We start from the raw sequence: 22802 nt of genomic DNA, 5'->3' as shown, positions 1-22802 counted from the left end.
TGTTTCCAACAAGAAGTCTTTGGTTAGTCTGATGGAATATCCTTTGTAGTTAACTTGTCATTTCTCTCTTGACAGTCTGAGTATCTTGTTTTGGTCTATAGTTTTGGTCAATCTGGCTACAATGTGTCTTGGAGAAGATCTGGGCTTGATTCAATTTGGGTTTCTATGTATTTCTTGGGTCTGGATCTTGAATACCTCTCTAGGTTTGAGAGTTTTCTTCCAGAATTTTGTGGAATAGATGATCAACGCCCTTCTTAGTCTCTTCACCTTCTGGGATACCAGTTATCTGGATGTTTGGACATTTGATGGCATCTCGTATTTCTTGTATATTATTCTAATTTTTGGACTATTTTCTCAGTCTTTATGGTGGATTTTTCTAGGCCAGAAAGTCTGTTTTCTACGTCTGAGATTTGATCTTCTGTATGATCTAGACTGCTTTTAACACTTTCAAGGGAGGTTTTGATTCCCTGAATTTCAGCCTTCATCTGTAACAATTCTGTATGATTTTTTTTATGGTGTGTATTTCCTCTTTCAGATCATTCAAGAACATCCTCACCTCCCAGAACTCATTGGCTTTATTTTCCTGTCTCTTCTGGAGTTCATTGTTGCTCTTCTCTTGCATCTCTGTTAACTTTGTCATTATAAATATTCTAAATTCTTTATCAGACATTTCCATGAGTTTCATTGTACTTACTGTGGATGAAGAGGAGTTATTCTTCTCCCTTGGGGGAAAGGTATTATCTTGGTTTCTCATATTTCTTGTGCCTTTGCAGTGATTTCTACTTATCTGATGGGTTATACAATTCTTCCTGATTTCTAGAAATTCAATCTGAGCATTCTGGGGCATGCAGGAGGAGATGATCTGCAATCTCTTTGCCATTCCATTTTTATCCCTTTGTGAAGCAGATTCAGTGGGTATTGAGGAATATGTTGACCCTAATAGTATTTGGATATTTGGCTACAGTTCTCTTAGATCTGTCTAGACATTCAGTGCATGGATACTGAGCAGCAAAGAGATGAGGTAAAGGAAAAGGATAAGAAAAGAGAGAGAGAGCAACCAAAACAACATTTTTAAAAGGCAAACAATGAAAAAGCACTAGTTCTCAGCTGCAATGGAGGAGACTTCCTCTGAAAGCCTGCCCCTTGCTTCTCCTAGAGGGGAGTGGGAAAGAGGATTATTAGCAAGATAAAAGAAGATCTGAAAGACAAGAGAATACCTTTACAAAATTAAGAAAAGACAAATTACAAGAAAAAATGAGAAGACAGGGAGAGGCAGAGAGAGACATTGAGAACAGAGAGAAGGATAGAAGGGGCACCCTATCACTCAAAATGGGGGGGGGCTGGAGGCTGAATTATCAGTAGACAATCTACATTTGTCTTATTCCCTGAAAGCACTAGCTCTCAGCTGCAATCTCAGCATTTCTGAGAACCCCTAATGTTATAAAAAATGGTCTTATTAATAAATGCTATACTTATTCATAGTGCATTCTTCTTATATGCCCTTTATATTTCTTCTTTTATTGAATGCTACTTTGTCTTCCCAGTCACAATCTTTAATTCACTGGAACTCAAGAAATTTGAAAGATCTTGCAAAGTGGAACTGACAACTTTATCACCTTTGGTGTTCCCTTCTTTTTAATTTCTTTAAATTGTTTAATTGAATATACAGTTTTTAGTAAAATAGCTTTTAGGTGTCAATAGCAAGTATGACTTGTCTTTTCTCCATCTCTAAACTCAGCTGAGTCCAGTCTGGGAACAGAGATTGGACAGATATGAGTGACAGAGAATAAATTATACTCTCAATTGAGTCCTCCTCTTCTCTCTCTTTCTTTTTAAAAGTAAATTTTGTTGTGTATATTTGAGGTTTACAACATGAGATTATGGGATGTATACATACACACACACACACACGTATACATATACATATATACACACACACACATAGAGTGTATATTGTTTACTATAACATAACAAGTTAACATATTTATCATCTTACAGAGTTAATTTTTTACTTAACAAAAATCTCTAACACAATATAATTTTATTAAATTAGCCTTCTTGTTGTACATTAGATATCTAGACTTGTTCTTCCTATTTATTTGTTATTTTTGTGTCCTTTGACATACATTTCATCTTATGTCCTCTTCCCTACCATGATGATAACCACTGTTTCATTCTCTATCTTTGGGTACGTGAGCTCTTTTTGTTTCTCGTTCCACAAACAAGTGAGATTATACAGTATTTTTTTTCTGCATCTGGCTCATTTTACTTTTTACAATATCTTCCAGGTCCACCCATGTTGTGGTAAATGGTAATATCTTTTTTTTAAAGGCTCAGTAATATTTGTGTATGTGACATTTTCTTTCTTTATCACTCTGTAAATGATCATTTAGGTTGCTTCCATGTCTTGGCTCTTGTGAATGTTGCAGTGAACATGGGAGAGCAGATATCTTTTTGAAGCCATGCTTTCATCTTTGAGTATGTACCCCAAAGAGGGATGACTGAGTCATATAATAGTCCTATTTTTAATTTCTTTAGGACCCTCTATACTGTTTTCCATAACAACTGTATCAATCTACGTTTCTACCAATAATGTACTACAATTCCCTTTCCTTCCCACACTGGCCATTATTTATTATCCCTTGTCTTTGACAATAGCCCTCATCATGGGCATGAGGCTATATCTCGTCAGTGATTTTAATTTCCATTTCCCTTATAAATCCAAGACCGGAATTCATAAAACTTCTGAAAGAAAAGATAAGTGAAAAGCTCATCAATATTACTTTTGGCAATAACTTTTGCCTATCATATAAAAAATTCAGGCTAGGAAAACAAATGGGACTATATCAAACTAGTAAACTGTGAAGCAAAGAGAACAATAAGATGAAAAGACAACCTAAAAAATTGGAGAAAAATAGTTACAAACCACATATCTGATAAACGGTTAATATCCTACATAAATAACTATTCCTAAACAATAGTAGAAAAACAAATAACCAGATTAAAAAATGGGCGAGGCTCTTACCAGATGTTTCTTCAAAGAAGACATAAAAATAGTCAACAAGTGTGTGTGTGTGTGTGTGTGTGTGTGTGTGTGTGTGTGTGTATTTTTCTTTTTAAAAGTTTTGTCATAGTGTATGTGCACTTGCAAGAGAGAGACAGACAGAGACAGAGAGAGTGAAAGTGAGAAATCATCCCTCAGAAAGGATGGTCGTGCTGTAATCCCTTCTCCTCCATTCTCCTCTAGGGATTTTTGGGTATGCATGCCCACACTCCTGGTGTGATTTTCAAGCAGCCGGGTTTGGAACTGTGGTCAGCCATGTGGGAGTACACCACCTTAACCACTATGTCATCTGCTGTCCCCAGTCAATAAATATATTAAAAAGTACTCAACATCTCTAATCCTAAGGAAAGTACAAAATTAAACCACTACAAAATATCAGATTCTCTTTTGATCAAGGCTTCATAATTAGGTCAAGTTTGTCTTGCTTGGATAATTCTCTCTCGATTAGGAGTTCTTTCTTAGGAGAATCCTTAGTGGGTTAAGCAGTATTGTCCTCAGCTTCTCATCATGCTTGGCAGGATCTCAAGTATGGGGTCTCTCTCCTACTTGCATAATCTCAGTGTTGAATGATTACTTACATTTTTTTAATTTAGTTTAAGCTTTGTATTGTATATAAATGGGTAACATAACTTCTATCTAGACCACCTGAAAGGAAATTTGATTGAATTGTAAAAGCTTTCTAAAAATGTTATGAAAGCTATTGTAAATGAGGAGAAAATGAATGATTGGAGATTTTGGATATGGTCTACTACTTGAACAGGTAATGGCCTTTGACTATTTTGGGGTACTTATTATGATTGGTAAATTTTTCCCCATGATGATAAATCAAAGTACAAGAATGTAAATACATTATGAGTCTGAAAAATAGTTTCAGAAACAGAGCCAGTTTGAACTTACATATTAGAACACCCAGAACGTTTGGAACAGTGTACCCATATGTACAGCAGAGAATAAAAATAGATGGCAATAAGAGAAATTTCTACTCCCAGCTTACATCAGGAGTGGAATAAAGTAAAATTGTTCTTTATAGTTTTCAACACCCCCAAATGACATGTTTCCCCCTCACTCTCCTGGTAAAGGATCCAAACGCATTATACATTTTCTTGAATGCCCACAAAACTCTTCCATAAACCTGTCATCTTTAGACAAAAACTCCCTGCCATGGTGCCATAATTCTATCCTGTACCCTATTAAAAATATCTTTCTGCAAAGTGACATGTTGGAAAGTATTTCAATAAGAAATGAATATTTATACTGTAATGACAGACCATAATTTAGTGTAAAAGAGCTCTGATGGTGGCGTAGGTTAATCGGGTGACATGTGGACAGAACTAATTGCATTCTCACAGTCCATCAAATTGCATGTTAATCAACGTGTTTTCTCCCTCTAAAATGGATATTGCTCAGGACACATTGCAGCTGGACGCTGTATGTTTATATCAGAAAAGTTATATAAGGCATTAAGATTATCGGATTTGGAGTCTGACTCAACAGTTTCCACTAAATGATCTTGGATAAGTCTCCATCATAACAGTAAATAGAATGTGTTAATTATATCTGCTTCCCTGGGTTTAGACAAGAGGAAAAACATGAGATATTGTAGGGTTTAGGTTCTTTGTGAACTATTACACACTGCATTGGAAATAGATCAATACTGAGAATACAGGATTTTATTTCCATAGGTGCTTATGCATTCAGAAATTCCACACTTACTTTATAAAATTATATGTGTATTGAATCTTTTGCACAAACTCCCTCATCTACAAGAATTATCTGTATTTGTATTATAGTTTTTATCAGTAGTCTTGGAGATTTTTTAGTTTATGCCATTGAGGTAGAATTTCAGGGTGCTAGATATAAAGAGAAAAAATATCCTGATGTATTTTAAAACCTTTGTACTCTAATTGGCCTAGGATTTCTTTCCTTTGGTCAAAAAATTTGATTTTAAATCACTTGGATATAAGTGAGTTTATTCTATGCACATAAATGTTGTGATGACAAAGAAAACTCCCAAAGCACATTTCTGTAGGATAGTGATGTCTTAAGGAAATGACAATAATATGCATTTTCTTAAGATGGAAATCAAACATTTTTTTAAATAATTATTTCATTTCATTTTATTTATTCGTTACTTTTTTTTTTTTTTTTAATTTGACCAGAGAGACAGAGAGAGAGAGAGAGAGAGAGAGAGAGAAAGCAAACCACTGAGTCCGGGACTCAAAACATGGTCAGCCACGTGGGAGTGTCCAGTGCTTTAACCACCAAGCCACCTGCTGGTCCCCTGCAAATCAAATATTTTTAACCATAACAATTTTTATTGTTATTTCTAGATGGGGTACACTGAGAGGATCACAAGGGAGGAGAGAAAAATTTTGGGTAAGTCCAATTCCCACTGTAAAGTGAATATTTTATAATCTTCGGCTTCTCTGCTCCTAGTTTTGTATCATTCCCTCACATCCTAAGTCACTATAATGTTGTTCACAGCACAAAACTAATAATAATTTCTATTATACTACTGGTTAACCCCATCTTCTATTATTTCCAATTGTAAGCAAAGAATCAGTATTTCGTTTCCAAACAGAAAAACAACAGAACAACTCCTTGTTCTATTATCAGCTGTATTAAACTTAGAGTAATGCTTAGACATCCTTTGTAGTGCATATATACCATCCAACTTGATGTCTTTGTTATGTTAATATCATCTATTATATAGTTCCTAGAGATTAGAGTTATTTTTTTCCCAATTATAAAAGTGTCTTTACTGACTTTCATAGTCTCAAACATAATAAAGAATTACAGGTAAGAAGATTGGAACGTATTACCACAAATATATAGTTGATTATAAAGAATTATGTCAATTATCTGAAATCCTTAGATGATATACTTTTTTTTTAACAGAAATTGAATAAAGTATGATGATATTTATCATGGAATTTGAATTTAAATGTACATAGTTCATGGCATAGCATACCTTAAAAAACACTAAATACTAGGGCTTGTACTCTCAAGAGTGACTATTGGTAGATTTCTTCATAAGGCATTCACAAATATTAATCACCAGTATGACAGCTCTTTTAGAAATTGTCGAGCACCTACACACACACACACACACACACACACACAATCATCCATGTTGTCATACTTCATTTTGTTGATACATGGAGGTATGATTTTAAGCAGAAAGATTTTTCTTTTTATTTAAACTGAGCCTTTTTTTAAGAGACAGATTTTTGCTATAGGGTGCATGCACTTGCTAGAGAGACAGAGAGAAAGAGAGAAATGTCCTCCAGGGAAGATGGCTATGCTGCAATCCCTTATCCTCCATTCTCCTCTTGGGATCTTAGGCATGCATGCACACGTGTCCAGTGTGAATTTTAAGCCGCTAGATCCAGGACTTGAACCATGGTCTACTGCATGGGAGTCCAGCAACATAACCATTTTGTCATCTGCTGGTCCTTAAACTGAGATTTTAATTTATTATTATTATTATTATTATTACTATTATTGAAGAGGTTTTTGCTATATGGCCCATATGCTCGCCAGAAAGAGAGAGACACAGAGACAGAAAGTGAGAAATCACCCCCACGGGGATGGCCATTCCACAATCCCTTCTCCTCCATTCTCCTCTTGAGGTATTGGGTACTCACACACACACGCCTGGCCTGAGTTTAAGCCACTGGGTCCAGGACACAAACTGCAGTCGACTAAATGGGAGTCCAGTGACATAGCCATTATGCCAACTGCTAGTCCCTAAACTGAGATTTTAAAATACTATTTTACACATTAATGTAAAACTTGAAGTAGCAGGCTATTAACATAAATATCCAATAGTCAAAATACATGACGAAAAAGGATATGTTACTTGAATTCTTATAATTAAGATTTGTATGTTGAGATTTTTATTAAATGTATTTGAACAATTATTAAATCTCATAAAATATAATATTTAGAGACAAGTAAGTTCTTTGATTGATATATGTAACTCATAACCCTCAAAAGCTCTTTGTTCCATGAATATTAACGAACATGCAGGGGAAAAATTTTTTTGATCCTTTTATTGTCAAGTGATCACACATACATGCTCATACACACATTCATTCTACATATTTTCCACAGGCATACACACACTTTTAACTGATTTTGTTATACTTACTATGAATTCTGAACTTACTACCTATCAGAAATTTTTGAAGAAGACTTTATTTCATAGATGGTAGAGTACGACTTGTTTCTGTTTGAATTCTTTAGGATAAAGCTTTGAGTGGAGGTGGTGGGAATATAGGAATCAGACTGAAATTTATAATGTTTTATTAAATTGCACATTTTGGTTAGCTTTTTTCCTCCACTAAACCGTATACGCATCTTGGGTCAGGGTAATATTCCCCTTGTTTACCAGTGTATCCCAAGAGCAAATTATAGTTCCCTCTGGTACATTGTGGGAATATGGACAATATTCATTGATTGAGTTAATAATTTTGATCTATGCATTCAGGAAAAAGCTAGTCAAGTCACAGAATAATTTTTATTTTGTAAAGCTTAATAGTGATTTAATTATAATATGACATGTTCAAGTATTGTTATGCTGTGTAAAAATTGTAAAAGGCTTGAGGTGTCCTTCCACATGTAGTGGTTATGTCTATGTGTGTACATAGATTTGATTTGAACAAAAAGTCAACCAAAATTGTAGTTCTTTGTTTCTGACATATACACAGATTTATGCATACATATAGCAACTGGGTCAGAAGCAACGGATTCTTACCTGATCCAGTGAAATCAACAGCCAGAGTAACATTGCAGTGTTGCAACATGGGTCACCCACTCATTAATCTTGCAGGTGGTGGGATAAGAACCAATGGAGTTTTTCTACACAGGTAGAAGTTTGCCTAAGTGAGGGGCATAGAACAATGCTTTTTTTTCCATTTATGTACAAGAGAAAAGCAGATTCTTCCTTTCCTAAAAGGAAAAAAAAAAACCTTATATTTCATTAAAATGAGATAGAATGAATCCTGTGTTGTCACTTGAACCTTCATGATTATAAGTAGCTGTGCAATAGCCAGAAAAATACCAGGTACTATCTCCCGCTACATTGCTTGATATGTTAATACTGGGGGAGGTAATATTTCAATACTTTTGGCATCTTGAGGCTTAATTTAGGAGCTTGTCTATAAATCTAACTCTGGTCTTTTTAGGGGGAGATAAGAGAAGCTTTATTATCCTTTTAAATTAGATAAATGACTTCAGGCCTAATTCTCATGGTATGTGAAGAGCAAGTTATTTTGGATATATGTAACTCATAACCCTCAAAAGCTCTTTGTTCCATGAATATTAACGAACATGCAGGGGAAAAATTTTTTTGATCCTTTTATTGTCAAGTGATCACACATACATGCTCATACACACATTCATTCTACATATTTTCCACAGGCATACACACACTTTTAACTGATTTTGTTATACTTACTATGAATTCTGAACTTACTACCTATCAGAAATTTTTGAAGAAGACTTTATTTCATAGATGGTAGAGTACGACTTGTTTCTGTTTGAATTCTTTAGGATAAAGCTTTGAGTGGAGGTGGTGGGAATATAGGAATCAGACTGAAATTTATAATGTTTTATTAAATTGCACATTTTGGTTAGCTTTTTTCCTCCACTAAACCGTATACGCATCTTGGGTCAGGGTAATATTCCCCTTGTTTACCAGTGTATCCCAAGAGCAAATTATAGTTCCCTCTGGTACATTGTGGGAATATGGACAATATTCATTGATTGAGTTAATAATTTTGATCTATGCATTCAGGAAAAAGCTAGTCAAGTCACAGAATAATTTTTATTTTGTAAAGCTTAATAGTGATTTAATTATAATATGACATGTTCAAGTATTGTTATGCTGTGTAAAAATTGTAAAAGGCTTGAGGTGTCCTTCCACATGTAGTGGTTATGTCTATGTGTGTACATAGATTTGATTTGAACAAAAAGTCAACCAAAATTGTAGTTCTTTGTTTCTGACATATACACAGATTTATGCATACATATAGCAACTGGGTCAGAAGCAACGGATTCTTACCTGATCCAGTGAAATCAACAGCCAGAGTAACATTGCAGTGTTGCAACATGGGTCACCCACTCATTAATCTTGCAGGTGGTGGGATAAGAACCAATGGAGTTTTTCTACACAGGTAGAAGTTTGCCTAAGTGAGGGGCATAGAACAATGCTTTTTTTTCCATTTATGTACAAGAGAAAAGCAGATTCTTCCTTTCCTAAAAGGAAAAAAAAAAACCTTATATTTCATTAAAATGAGATAGAATGAATCCTGTGTTGTCACTTGAACCTTCATGATTATAAGTAGCTGTGCAATAGCCAGAAAAATACCAGGTACTATCTCCCGCTACATTGCTTGATATGTTAATACTGGGGGAGGTAATATTTCAATACTTTTGGCATCTTGAGGCTTAATTTAGGAGCTTGTCTATAAATCTAACTCTGGTCTTTTTAGGGGGAGATAAGAGAAGCTTTATTATCCTTTTAAATTAGATAAATGACTTCAGGCCTAATTCTCATGGTATGTGAAGAGCAAGTTATTTTGGAAAAAATTGAAAGCAAACATTCTCTCTCATTATATTATACACACCTTTGGTGGTTTTAATTTTTTTTAATTATTATTATTTTTTTTAGTGTACATGCACTTGCCAAAGAGACAGAAGAGGGAATGGCCATGCCACAATCCCTTTTCCTCCAATCTCTTCTTGGGCACACACAGACACACACACACACACACACACACACACACATACACACACACTGGGCTTGAGTTTAAAGCCCCTGGATTTGAACCATGGTTGCCCACATAGTAATCTAGCAATGTAAACACGGTGCCAGCTGATAGTCCCACACTTTTTTATGCTTCAGTAGCACTAAGAAGTCTAGGGGAGTTTTATGTCCCATGAATTGTATATGGGTATACAAATAGGCCTATAGCATAGGCCTATTTTTATAATAAAAAATAATTAAGTGGCTTCCAGTACAAAGTAAAATGTAATAGATTTTACTAGGAATTAGCAGCTAGGAATTCTAATAATTAGATAGAAAGTATAAACGTATTTCCCCAAACTTGCATTTTTAAAGAATGAGAGCACTGAATCTAGAGGTTTTCTGTTCAGTGAGCATTTAGTGGGTCTGGTCTGGGCACATACTGAGGATTGGGTCTGTATAAGAGCCATAAAGATTTCTAGTAGAAAGAAATCCAGGTAAAGAAGATGAATATGTGTTTAACCTTGATTTAATTCTTATATACTACATGCATGCTTTACAAAACCATATTGTGCCCCACAAAGATATACATCAAACATATATAAAAAGGAAATCAAAATTTAAGAAAAAAAAAGAATCCAGTAGATAGAAATCTAAATGAAACAGAAAGACACAGCTGTTCCATCCCATGAAATATGTACCGAATGCTGAAGCAGAGTAAGGAGCTAAGAAGAGGAAGAAAGGCAGAGTAAAATCTCTAGCATTGCAGAGCCTGAAGAGAGTCCTACTTGAACAAAGCCTAAAACAAACACAGGACATGTATAGCCTTCAGAATATTTGATACCAGGTATGAACATGTGGTTCCATTCAGTCCACATCTTATTCAATTACTGTTGAAGAGACTAGATCAAAAAATCAGTGATGGGGTGACTAGGTTGAAATTTCAGGGTAATCAGTTTCTCATTGTATCTTTTCAGGAGAAGAAAGGGCTAGCCTTGTTTTGCGGAAAATAATTCCAGTTCCTATTTCTATAATTATTACAACAAAATATCTAGCATGTATTCACAAATTATAAGACAAGTAAAACAGAAAAATGTGACCAGTAAAAAAGAAAATATAAATAGAAGCAGTATATGATACTTTAGATATATTCTTTAAAATAACCACTATAAAAAACATTAAGGAAAATATAGATGAAAAGGTAGAGAATTCAATACAGAATTATAATCTATAAACTTAATATGAATTCATAAATGCATTATCTGAAATTATGAGCTCATTATATTTTACCCATTACAGGCAGAATTAATTACCTTAAAAAAAGCTTAATAAAATTGATCTACCTTATAACATATAGAAGAAAGTAATTTAAAAACAACACATAGGGCTGAATAGTGGTGCAGCAATAAACTGTGACTGTGAGACCGACTTGCATGGGAAAGTTCCAGGTTCATGTCCAGAGACATGAACTTCCTGAGTACACTAGGCACGTGTATGTCTGACTGAGGGCTGGCTGCAATGATATGAATTGCAAGGTCAAGACTTGGTTGGGAGTGCTTGCTTTCTTCTCATTCATGGAAGAAATAAATAAAAAAAATTGTGAAGAGAAAAACTTGAAGAAACTGGTAGGGCCCAGTTGCATAGTTGAACATACATGTAAGTATACTTCCAGAAGAATAAGAGAGATTATAGTTCCAGAAGAATAAGTGAGAGAGAATAGGGCAGAATTCATATTTGAACTTTTAAGCCAAGTTTTCTAACACTAAAAGAGATCAATCTGAAAAATCAAGAATCTTCATAAATTATAAGCAGAAGAAATTAAGGAAACCAGATCCAATCATTTTATAATCAAATAGTTGAAAATAAAAGATAAAGAAAAAAATTTTAAAACTAGAGTTTAAAAATGACACATTGCCCTAAGAAAAGCAGCATTGTGACTAATAACTGAGGTTTCAGAAGAAAATCATAGAAGCCAGACAAACTGTTGTAACAAACTCAGTAACATTGCTAAAGTGCTGAGTAATAATGAGGATGATCATGAAGGTAGATGGTGATGAACATCAACCTAAATTGTTATATCCGGTAACAGTTTCATTCAAAATAAAAGCGAAATTAAGACATTCAGACAAAAAAAAGCCGAAATAACAATTTTGAAAATACATAAAACAAATGTTATAGAAAAATAGAAAAACAGACAAATATTTTAACATAGCTGACTCAGAATCTACAGAAAAAGCAACCAAAATAAAAAAAGATTGAAAACACTATTACCCAGCTTTATATCATGAAATTTATTGAATAATACATTCCACTATTGATGAATATATATTTTCTTCAAACGTACATAAAATATCTGCCAAAACTAACCATTTTCTTGGTCATAAGAAAAATTAAATGAATTTTAAAAATTAAAATGATATGAAATTGTCTTGTTAAATTTTTGTTATTTAGCTAAAGCAGTACTGAATTTAAAAGAAAACATCTATTAGAAGAAAGGTTAAAAACCATGTTTTGAAAAAAATATTTGAAAATAGTGATTCAGTGAGCTAAAAAACTCAAACCCTAGATAGAATTAAGGAAATAATAAAAACAAAAATAGGGCCGCAGGTAGCATGGTAATTAAGATGCTAGACTCTCACATGTCAGACTGTGGTTTTAGCCATGGACCCAGTGGTTTGAAAAATCATTCTGGGTGCATGTGCATGCATGCCCAAGGTCCTGAGAGGAGAATGGAGGGGAGAGGATTGCCATGTGGCCATCCCAAGGGAAGTGTGGTGGACAGATCTCTTACTTTCCGTCTCACTGTCTCTCTCTGTCTTTCCCGGGAGTGCGTGAGCTCTATGGCACCACTCCCCCCCTCAAAAAAAAAAAAAAAAAGAAAAAGAAATTTATTAAAAAAAAAAGAGACATATAATAGAGAAAATCAACACAGCAAAAAGTATCTTTGAAAAGACTAAATTTATGGGACCAGCAGTTGATGTAATGGCTGTCGCTGGACTCCCATGTAGTTGACTATGGTTTGAGTCCCGGATCCAGTGGCTTTAACTCACACTGGGAGTGTGTGTGTGTGCGTGTGTGTGTGTGTGTGCATGTGCACGTGCCCAAGATCCCAAGAGAAGAATGGAAGAGAAGGAATTGTGGCATGCCATCCCCTGGGGGTTGGGGGGGGGTGATTTCTCACTTTCTGTCTCTCTGTATCTTTCTGGCAAGCAAAAGCCTCTCAAAAAAAAAAAAAAGACTAAATTCTTAAAAAGATTTAAAAAGAAACAACAACAAAAATTACCATAGAAATAAAAAAGAACATTGTAACAAACTCAAAAGATGGTAATAACAATATTATAAAAAATTTATATCAATATATTTGAAATAATAGATGAAATTTAAATTCCTTGACAAAATTTAGCAAAACTCACACAAGATAAAAACAGAAAAACTAAATGTTTCCAGCATGATTTGAAAAAACTGGCTCTGTATTTAAAATTCTCCCACAAGGAAACTTGGTCTTGAAAGATTACCCCAACCATTTAAAGAGAAAATAAAGTCAATTTTATAGCAAGCTACTTTAAGGAGTAGAAAATAAAGAATAGTTCCAAACTCAATTTAGAAACCAGGATAACACCAGTACCAAAACTTGACAAGGAAAATACAAAAAAGGGGAATTAAAGGCTATTATCTCTCATAAACATAAGTTCTAAACAAATTATTACAAGTAAGAAACATAAAAAATTACAAAAATAAACCTAGTAGAATTATCATTGAAGATATATTAAAAAATTAATGTTCAATGTCAAATATGAATATATTATTGATTTTATTATTCCATACTGTATGCTACTTTGAAAAACCATGGGATACCCCACAAATATGTACAATGATTCTTGGTAAATCAGAATTCACAATAAAAATTCATTAAAAAATATAAAAGGATAATCCACCATGACCAAGTGAGGTTTGTCTCAGAAAGACAAATTTGATTTGTCCATCATATTATCAAAGTCAGGAACAAAAAAAGCAGATGAGCATCTTAATTGATACATAAAATGCATGAATCAAATTCAGCACCTGAATTAATATTTTATTATTATGTAACAAATTGTCACAGATTGAACCGATTAAAACAACATTTATTTACTATCCTATTTTCTGTGGATCAGGAGTCCAGTCAGTTTAGCTGGGTCCTCTATTCAGGGTCAAATAAGCATGTAATCAAGGATTGCCTGGACTGTAGTCCTTTTAGCACTTTTCGTTTTTTTTTGTTTGTTTGTTTTTTGAGAGGTTTTCGCTATAGGGCACGTGCACTCACCAGACAAGAGAGACAGAGAGACAGAAAGCGAGAAATCATCCCCCCCCCCAAGGGGGAGATGGCTATGCTGCAATCTCTTCTCCCCCATTCTCCTCTCAGGATCTTGGGCACGCATGCACACACGTCCGGCGTGAGTTTCAAGCCACTGGGTCCAAGACGCAAACCGCGGTCGACTACATGGGAGTCCAGCGACATAGCCATTATGCTAACTGCTGGTCCCAGCACTTTTCATTTTTTAAAACCATTTTTAAAGAAAATTATTTCATTTCCTTTTATTTATTTATTCATTTTATTTTAATTTGACCAGAGAGAGACACATGGAGTGAGAGACAGAGAGGGAAAATGCGAAAGCGAGCCACAGGACTTGACCACAGGACTTGAACTGTGTTCAGTAATATGGTAGTGTCCGGTGCCTTACCCACCACAGCACCTGTTGGTCTCCTACACTTTCAACTTCTCTTCTAAGCTCTTGTCTTTAAGACTATTAGGAAAAACAAAGTAAAACTTCTAATTCCTTAGACACTGTTTTAAGGGTTTCATTTGATTAGTTAGGTCCGTGCAGATCAATCTCCCTTTTGATTAACTCACAATCAAATAATTAGAAATAACACAATCATAAGAGTTATCTCATTATATCACACAGACCTTGTCTACATGCAGGAAGAGGAGATTATTCAAAGAATTTGTAATGGAGGAGAGTTTGGGGGGTCATACTAGAATTCTACCTACCTTAGAACCCATTGATGATCTCAAATCTCAGCCAATTTGGAAGTTTGGGGGAAAAAATACAACTGACAGTATTTGCAAATGATTTTATTATGTACATAGACTTTTATAATCTAGAAAGTATTAGAAATAAGCATATTTAGTAAGGTTTCTAAATATTAGGTCAACATACATAAATTATTATATTTCTATGTAATAGAAACAGTTTGAACTGAAATTAAAGGTAAACATTATTTATAATGACAAAACTCAAAACCTAAGAAACATTTCAAAGAAAGTTGTGCAGAATTTTTACAATGTTTAGAGAAATTAACAAAGATCAGGCTAGATAAAAAGAAAGATACACCGTGTTCATAATTTTAAAAATTCTATCTTAACATGTCAATTGTCCTTAAATTGATCTATACATTTAATGAAATCCTAATCTAAGTCCTAGACGAGCTTTTCTTGGGAGGAGGAGATGGGGATTATATTGAAAATATGGTTCTAAACTTCATATAAAAATGCAAAAGACCTAAAGTGCCTAAGACAAGCTCCATGAAGTAAACAAAGTTGGAAGACTCAGGTTAATAGATTTCATGACATAATATAAGTTTTTTTTTTTTTTTTGAGAGGTTTTTGCTTTAGGGCGCACGCACTTGCCATACAGACAGAGAGAGACAGAGAGACAGAAAGCGAGAAATCCCGGCCCGGGTCTATCTTAACATGTCAATTGTCCTTAAATTGATCTATACATTTAATGAAATCCTAATCTAAGTCCTAGACGAGCTTTTCTTGGGAGGAGGAGATGGGGATTATATTGAAAATATGGTTCTAAACTTCATATAAAAATGCAAAAGACCTAAAGTGCCTAAGACAAGCTCCATGAAGTAAACAAAGTTGGAAGACTCAGGTTAATAGATTTCATAAAATAAAATAAATTTTTTTTTTTTTTTTGAGAGGTTTTTGCTTTAGGGCGCACGCACTTGCCATACAGACAGAGAGAGACAGAGAGACAGAAAGCGAGAAATCACCCCCCGGGGGGATGGCCACACCACAATCCCTTCTCCTCCATTCTTCTCTCAGGATCTTGGGCACGCACGCACACGCGCCTGGTGTGAGTTTTAAGCCACTGGGTCTGGGAAGCGAACCGTGGTTGACTACATGGGAGTCCAGCGACATAGCCATTATGCTAACTGCTGGTCCCGACATAATTTAAGTTTTGAACAGACATTTTAGAAAAGAATTCAAAATGGCCAATAGACATATGGAAAGGCAGTCAATTTCATTGGTTATCACAGATATACAAATTAAAGCCATAATGAGTTTATTAACATAATAATAGAAAAATAGGCTTATTACTAAAAAATTCAGATATTGATATACACAATATAGTCACTCATTTTATAACGGGCATCACAGCATTTCAATAGAGAAAGGGAAGTCTTTTTAGAAAACAGCTGAAGCAGAGAATGGTACATGTTTTCAGTGAAGAGCTAAATGGTAAATATTTTAAAATTTTATGTATTAGACTTAAAAAAAAAAGTAGAATGCACTAGGAAAAATGTAAACAAAACACTCTTGGCTGATGAGCTGTACCAGAACAGGCTACCAGCCAGATTTGGTTTATGAACCATGGTTTGCCAAATCCTATGCTACAGAAATTTTGTAGACTCATGAAAAAAGTAATTCTGAACCTATGCCTCGTGAAATACACACAAAAATCATTTGAAATAGGACTTAGACCTAAATGTGATTGCAAACAAATCATAAAATCTCTTGAGGAAAGCATAGGCAAATATGTTAATGTTGTCTATTAGACAAAGCTTCATTAAACTAGACACAAAATGAATGAATTTAGGGAACCAGCAGTTAGCGTAATGGCTATGTCGCTGGACTCTCATGTAGTCGACCGCGGTTCAAGTCCTGGACCCAGTGGCTTAAAACTCACGCTGGGTGCGTGTGCGTGCGTGCCCAAGATCCCGAGAGGAGAATGGAGGAGAAGGGATTGTGGTGTGACTATCCCCCCTGGGGGTTGATTTCTCGCTTTCTGTCGCTATGTCTCTGTCGGTCTGTCTGGCAAGCACATGCGCCCTATAGTGAAAACCTCTCCAAACAAACAAACAAACAAAATGAATGAATTTATAAGAAAAAGTCATTAGACTACATTAAATAAGAAGAGTTATTCCAAAGATAGCAAGATGTATCACAGGCAGAGAATATGCACTCATCCATCCATTCATCCATCTGTAATTTATACAAAAAGAATGATATCTCGCAAAAACTCACATATAGAATACATAGAAAATATGTAAGAAGACAAAAGTAAAAAAACTCACCCACAAAATATCAGACAAAAGTTTTGAACAGACATTTTAGAAAATAATTCAAAATGGTCAATGGACATATGAAAGGCAGTCACTTTTATTGGTTATCACAGAAATACAAATTAAAGCCATAATGAGATACCACTACATATACACTAAACTGGCTAAAACTAAAAGAATTGATACTACCAGTGTAGATGAGGAGGTGGAGCAACTAGAACTCCTATAGTAGTGACGAATGTATTGTTCATACTACTACTTATGTTTATGTTCATCACATTTATCAATAGGAGAATGAATAAAGAAATTGTTGTATAGTCTCACAGTGAAAATACACAACAATGAAATGAATGATTTCCTTATATGTGTTGTAGTATGGATGAATCTCAGAGGCATTATTCTGAGCTAAAGGAGCAAGATACACAACATTATATGCTACATTATTCCATTATTATAAAAATGAATCACAGGAAAATCTGATGGTAGAAAGGAAGGTAGGTGTTGACAGAAAAGTGACATAGCAGACCTTTGAAGGGTGCCATATATATTTTGTATCTTAATCTAAATGTAGATTACACTGGCATGAACTTTATGCACACATATAAAAATTCACTAAACTTTACATTTAATGATTATCTTTACACATGTGGCTATCATATATCACAATACAAAAATCCCAGAAGTTAAAGCTTTAGAAATTTCTTCCCCTGTATTCCCACACTTTCCCAAATGTAAACATATTCAAGTATACTGAACAAACAAAACGTGAGTAATTTTGCAAAATAAGAGCAGGATGGATAAAGTTAAAAAACAAAATACATGTCCTGAGATACCTTTTATTAGCTCTAATTTCCAAAATGTCCCACTTTATAATTATGTCATCTTTCTTGAAAATCTATGGCCAGCTCTCATTTGCACATAAATTTACATTTGTTTATAAAATCCTCGTATTCCTACCCCAGCCCTTATTCATCAAAGATCTTATGATAAAATTTTGGATGATAATAGTCTTTAGACATTTAAATAAGAATAGATGGGGACCGTGAACCAGCAGTTAGCATAATGGCTATGTCGCTGGACTCCCACATAGTCCACTGCGGTTCGTGTCCTGGACCCGGTGGCTTAAACTCACGCCGGGCGCGTGTGCATGTGTGCCCAAGATCCCAAGAGGAGAATGGAGGAGAAGGGACTGCGGCGTGGCCATACCCCCTGGGGGGTGATTTCTCGCTTTCTATCTCTCTGTCTCTCTCTGTCTGGCGAGTGCATGTGCCCTATAGCAAAAACCTCTCCAAAAAAAGAATAGATGAAGTGCCACATATCATACTTATAAGAATATAGCAATATAAATATTCCTAACTATTTATCTTAGGTTGTGATTAATTCAACTTTTCAACCTTTGTAAATACAAAGAGGACTTCAAAAAGCTCACAGAAAAAATGAAATCAAAGTACAAATTTATTTTGCTGTAAAATTTTTTTTGAAATTCATGTAGTTTGTTCATCATAAACATTTTTCATTAATTTTTGAAGATCCTTTAGGTATATACATAAATATACATATATACACACACATATATACCAGAACTGACTAGAAAATAGGGAAATTGGAATTGAGTTTAGTTCCTTGTTTCTCATACACTTCGATGCTGCCTCGTTTTCAGATATTCAAAATCCATTCCATCTTTGAAATGGTAAGTTGAGTTCTTTTATCGACATAGCTTTGAGAGTACTCCTTTCAGTTGTTAGGACTGATTAAAGAAGCAAAGTGCAAATCTTGACAAGAAAAGCTAATGATAATTGGTTATTTGTTAAAGCTCATATTGTCATGACAATTCTGATGCTGAATGAATCTACCCTTCCCTTACATGGTAGAAAACAGTAAAAGCTCAATGCTACAACTTCTGCCTTGAGAATACCAATGTATTCTCATGCCGATAAAAAGTTTCCATCTTAGGCCCAGCATAGGGAGAATGTAAGGCAAGTATGGGAAATGCTGCTGTGAAGGTTCTGGTTTACTGGGCTCTTCTGCCTCATTCGGCCATTGTCAACTAACTCTTTGCATGTGCCGCTTTTGTCTTCATGGCATTCTCTGTACACTTCATTAATGTTTTTGTCCCACCATACACTTATTCATCCATACTTTAAACCCAGAATCATTTTGTCCCAACTATCTTCATATTTTAAAAAGAAAAAAAAAAAAAGGAAAATATTCTAATTCTAAAGTAGTGTATTTCTGAAGGTGTAGCAAAAACTTTCTATCTTCCCACCCCATTTGGTATATGCAACTGAATTATTGCAAAGTGTACTGGCAAGCCTTCCTGCCTCTTATTGTACCCTCCTAAATCAATCTGCCTCATGCCAGAGAGGATGATATAATCGAAATACAAATTTGTCCACCTTGCTCTCTGGCTGGAAGCAACTTCAACAATTTATCATCATCCTCACTATTATTTTCTCAGTCTATGTGCCTTTACCTCCCTTTCTAGGCTCAATCTGCTTCTGTTTTATGATTAACAATTTCATTGCTTCATTTCACTTCGTGTTGCTTCACACTTTGGTGTTTATGCTCTTAGTGTTTCTCTTTACCTGATTCTTCCTCCTCCTTTTTTAGCTGATGAGTTTATGCTTAGGTTTTAACATGCATCTCATGTGGCACATCTACAACATCATCTTTGAACCATCCAAATAGGAGTGATGCTTCTCCTCTGACCTCAGTAATGCTGTCTGCCTATTTCTACTTTTGTCCTGATCATCTTCATTAGACTACAAGCTCCCTGGACATAGAATAATGTGCTATGTGTCTTTGGTCTTCTGGTGCCTAACACAAGGCTGTTCACAAAGTAGACGCTATTAACTGTAGCTTGTGCATCATCATGTAAAGTGGCAGTTTAAACTCTCACACATACGTCACCTTTGTACACTGGGGAACTTAGAAAAGTCACACCAGCTTTGACTGTCACCAGCATCTGAGTGGACCTTAAAAAGGTCGTGGAAAAATGGAATTAAAGTATAGGTTTATGTTGTTGCTAAAGTGTTTTTGAAAATTATGCATACTTTTTTCATAATGTACATTTTCTATGAACTTTTTTTTTTAGAGAGGTTTTTGCTATAGGGCGTGTGTGCTCGCTAGACAGACAGAGCGAGACAGAGATACAGAAAGCGAGAAATCACCCCCCAGGGGGGATGGCCACACCGCAATCCCTTCTCCTCCATTCTCCTCTAGGGATCTTGGGCACATACGCACATGTGCCTGGCATAAGTTTAAGCCACTGGTTCCGGGACTCGAACAGCAGTCAGCTACATGGGAGTCCAGCAACATAGCCATTACACTAACTGCTGGTCCCTTCCATGAACTTTTTGAAGAACCCTTCATACATACATATATATTAATATAACTGATGAATAGTAAAACCATTTGATTATTTACTTATTCAGAAAATATTTAGATTTTCAGTAACTATTATCTATAGTTAGTTAAAGGAAATTAAAACTATAGATGAGTTCACTGTATTTTATAGACAGGATTTAAAAATACCAATGTATGATACTCAACTTTTTCATTTTTTGTTTTTCTGCAGGTTGCAGCCAATTCCTGGGGAAAGTCATGGGGAGAGAATGGCTATTTCAGGATTCTTCGAGGAGTAAATGAGTCTGACATTGAAAAGTTGATTATCGCAGCTTGGGGCCAACTGACAAGTTCGGATGAACCATAACGTATCATTAAATTTCTTTAAGGCCATACATTTAAGTAACCCCTTGAGTTAAAGTTTCGCAAGTGGGGTTCTCTGTGACAGTGGAAGCTTTTCACTTCACCCTGTTAATATGATGCATCTGCTTTCTTTTTTTACCCCAGGTGCCTTTCTTCTGCTTCCTTTATGTTACTATTATAAATATATGAAACACTAAAAAAGACAGAGAAGTAGTTAAATATCTGTAAAGTTCCAGGTTGTTTTTATTTTCCTCTTATGACAGGGTCCTTTTCACTTATAATTGTTTACAAATAACCTTAAAAGACATCTATCTTAAAAGTTCAACGCACTCATTTATAGAAATGGTATGATTTATCTCCTTGATCAATGATAATTTCAGATAACAAAAACAAATGGGAAACTAACCTGTTTACTATCTTTATGATTTTATTTTTCAGCTAAATAATGCTTTCTTAAGTCAAGCCTGCTTATGTTTCGCTGAAAACAGCAAGAAAAAAGGATTGTTAATGGTTTCTATTAACAAGCTAACACTTTTTCATTTGCCTAAATGTAATTTACAATCTGGTCACAAAAGAAAAGTAACTTTCTACAGGAAATAACTACTCTTTATGGTACTGTGAACTGATCTGTAATGTGAAGAAGTTGTTAAGTAATGGCAAAGCTGAGAGGCTAATTATAGAAGTATAGTCTTGACATGCACACATTCCTATTTTTGGAAGCCAATACACTTTGTGTAAAGTCTATTAAAATGAGCTGCAAAACTGTATTTGGAAAGATAACATATTTACTCCCTAAAACAGCAACATGATGCCACAAGTCAGAAAGAATAAATACACTTTTATCACAACCATTTCTCAGTTCCCTGCTTGAAATTCTGAAATGTAAGCTAAATTGGCATTCATTTGCATCTAATTTTAATTTTAGTTCTTTATAGTCAGAGAAACAAAAATAGCATCAGAATAATTGTTGGGAAAGGATTTATAATCTTTTAATAATTCACTGGCATTGTAAATGGCAAACTAATAAATGCAGAAAGCAAGCTGGTTGGTAAGTGAGCACAGTTGAGTGTAATTACAATGGTGGGATATCTATAGCCTGAATTTCTGGTCACTCTATGATCTTAATTTTCATTGTGGGTTGCTTTGTGTTGCTGTGCCCAAAAGTGCCCTGATTAGTCAGACATGCTTAAAAAAGAGGGAGCAAAGGACAGAAAGACAAAATGTTGCTTCAGTTGTTTTCCTCATTAATCACGATAGCTTTATCAGTAGAAACATCTATTCACTGGACTCTTCCATACAAAATGTACATAAGGATGATTTACTTAATAGGAGTTGGCTGTCATATTCCCAGAGGGTTATAAATTAGTTCTCAATTTGGATTCCTCTTGAAACAGCCCTTAAGATAAGGTTCTGAGTGCAAAGAATTTGTTTGGGCTGTGAAGGAAAGGCTGGGAAGCAAGTGGGCAATGATACAAGGTCATGATGGCAGAGAGGGGACATGGCCAAGCAATGCCCAGCCTGAGCAGCTAGTTCTCACCCCGCTTGTGACACATCCCACACCAAAGAAGGACGTGTTGTTTGGTTAAAGGCTGCTTCTGGGGTGAGTGAATTGCCTGATTTTTCTAGCCTGGCACAAGGGTGGAAGAAATAGGTTCTAGTGTCAAGAATAAACCCACAAGCAAAGCAAGTTCTGGCAGTTTGAAAGGGTACAGGTGAGGCAGTGTGGGTGGGGTAACTGCAGAGACAGCTAGGGATGCTGAAACACTTTTAAACTATTTTTTTTAGATTCTCAGAACTGCTGAAGTGATGAATTATAAAGCAATAAAGTGCCAGATGATAACGCCCTTTTAAAAAAGCATTCATGGAATTGACACACCCTCATCTCTGATATGTGAAGTGATACAAGGTATTGGAATTAATGTTCACATTGTGGTTTGTGGGCCT

The 22802-nt window shown here is 35.1% G+C and overlaps 1 protein-coding gene across 3 annotated transcripts in view; it reads left to right on the top strand.

Moving 5' to 3' along the window:
* TINAG (tubulointerstitial nephritis antigen) overlaps window positions 1-21709 on the top strand; it is a 110839-nt gene extending 89130 nt beyond the window's left edge. For 2 of the 3 annotated variants that reach the window (XM_006165708.2, XM_006165706.2), the window contains exons 10-12: window positions 5395-5440; window positions 18811-18840; window positions 20728-21709. In XM_006165708.2, the coding sequence (XP_006165770.1) occupies window positions 5395-5440; window positions 18811-18840; window positions 20728-20862 (211 nt within the window). In that variant the 3' untranslated portion in view covers window positions 20863-21709. The remainder of the gene's footprint in view (window positions 1-5394; window positions 5441-18810; window positions 18841-20727) is intronic. The other variant, XM_006165707.2, reaches the window with a different exon arrangement.
* The last annotated feature ends 1093 nt before the right edge of the window (window positions 21710-22802 follow it).

The sequence above is a fragment of the Tupaia chinensis genome, unplaced genomic scaffold (genome assembly GCF_000334495.1).
Source record: "Tupaia chinensis unplaced genomic scaffold, TupChi_1.0 Scaffold144010_1, whole genome shotgun sequence".
NCBI lineage: Eukaryota > Metazoa > Chordata > Mammalia > Scandentia > Tupaiidae > Tupaia > Tupaia belangeri.
The sequence above is the reverse complement of the archived record's forward strand: the minus strand, read 5'-3'. Positions and strand labels throughout refer to the sequence as shown.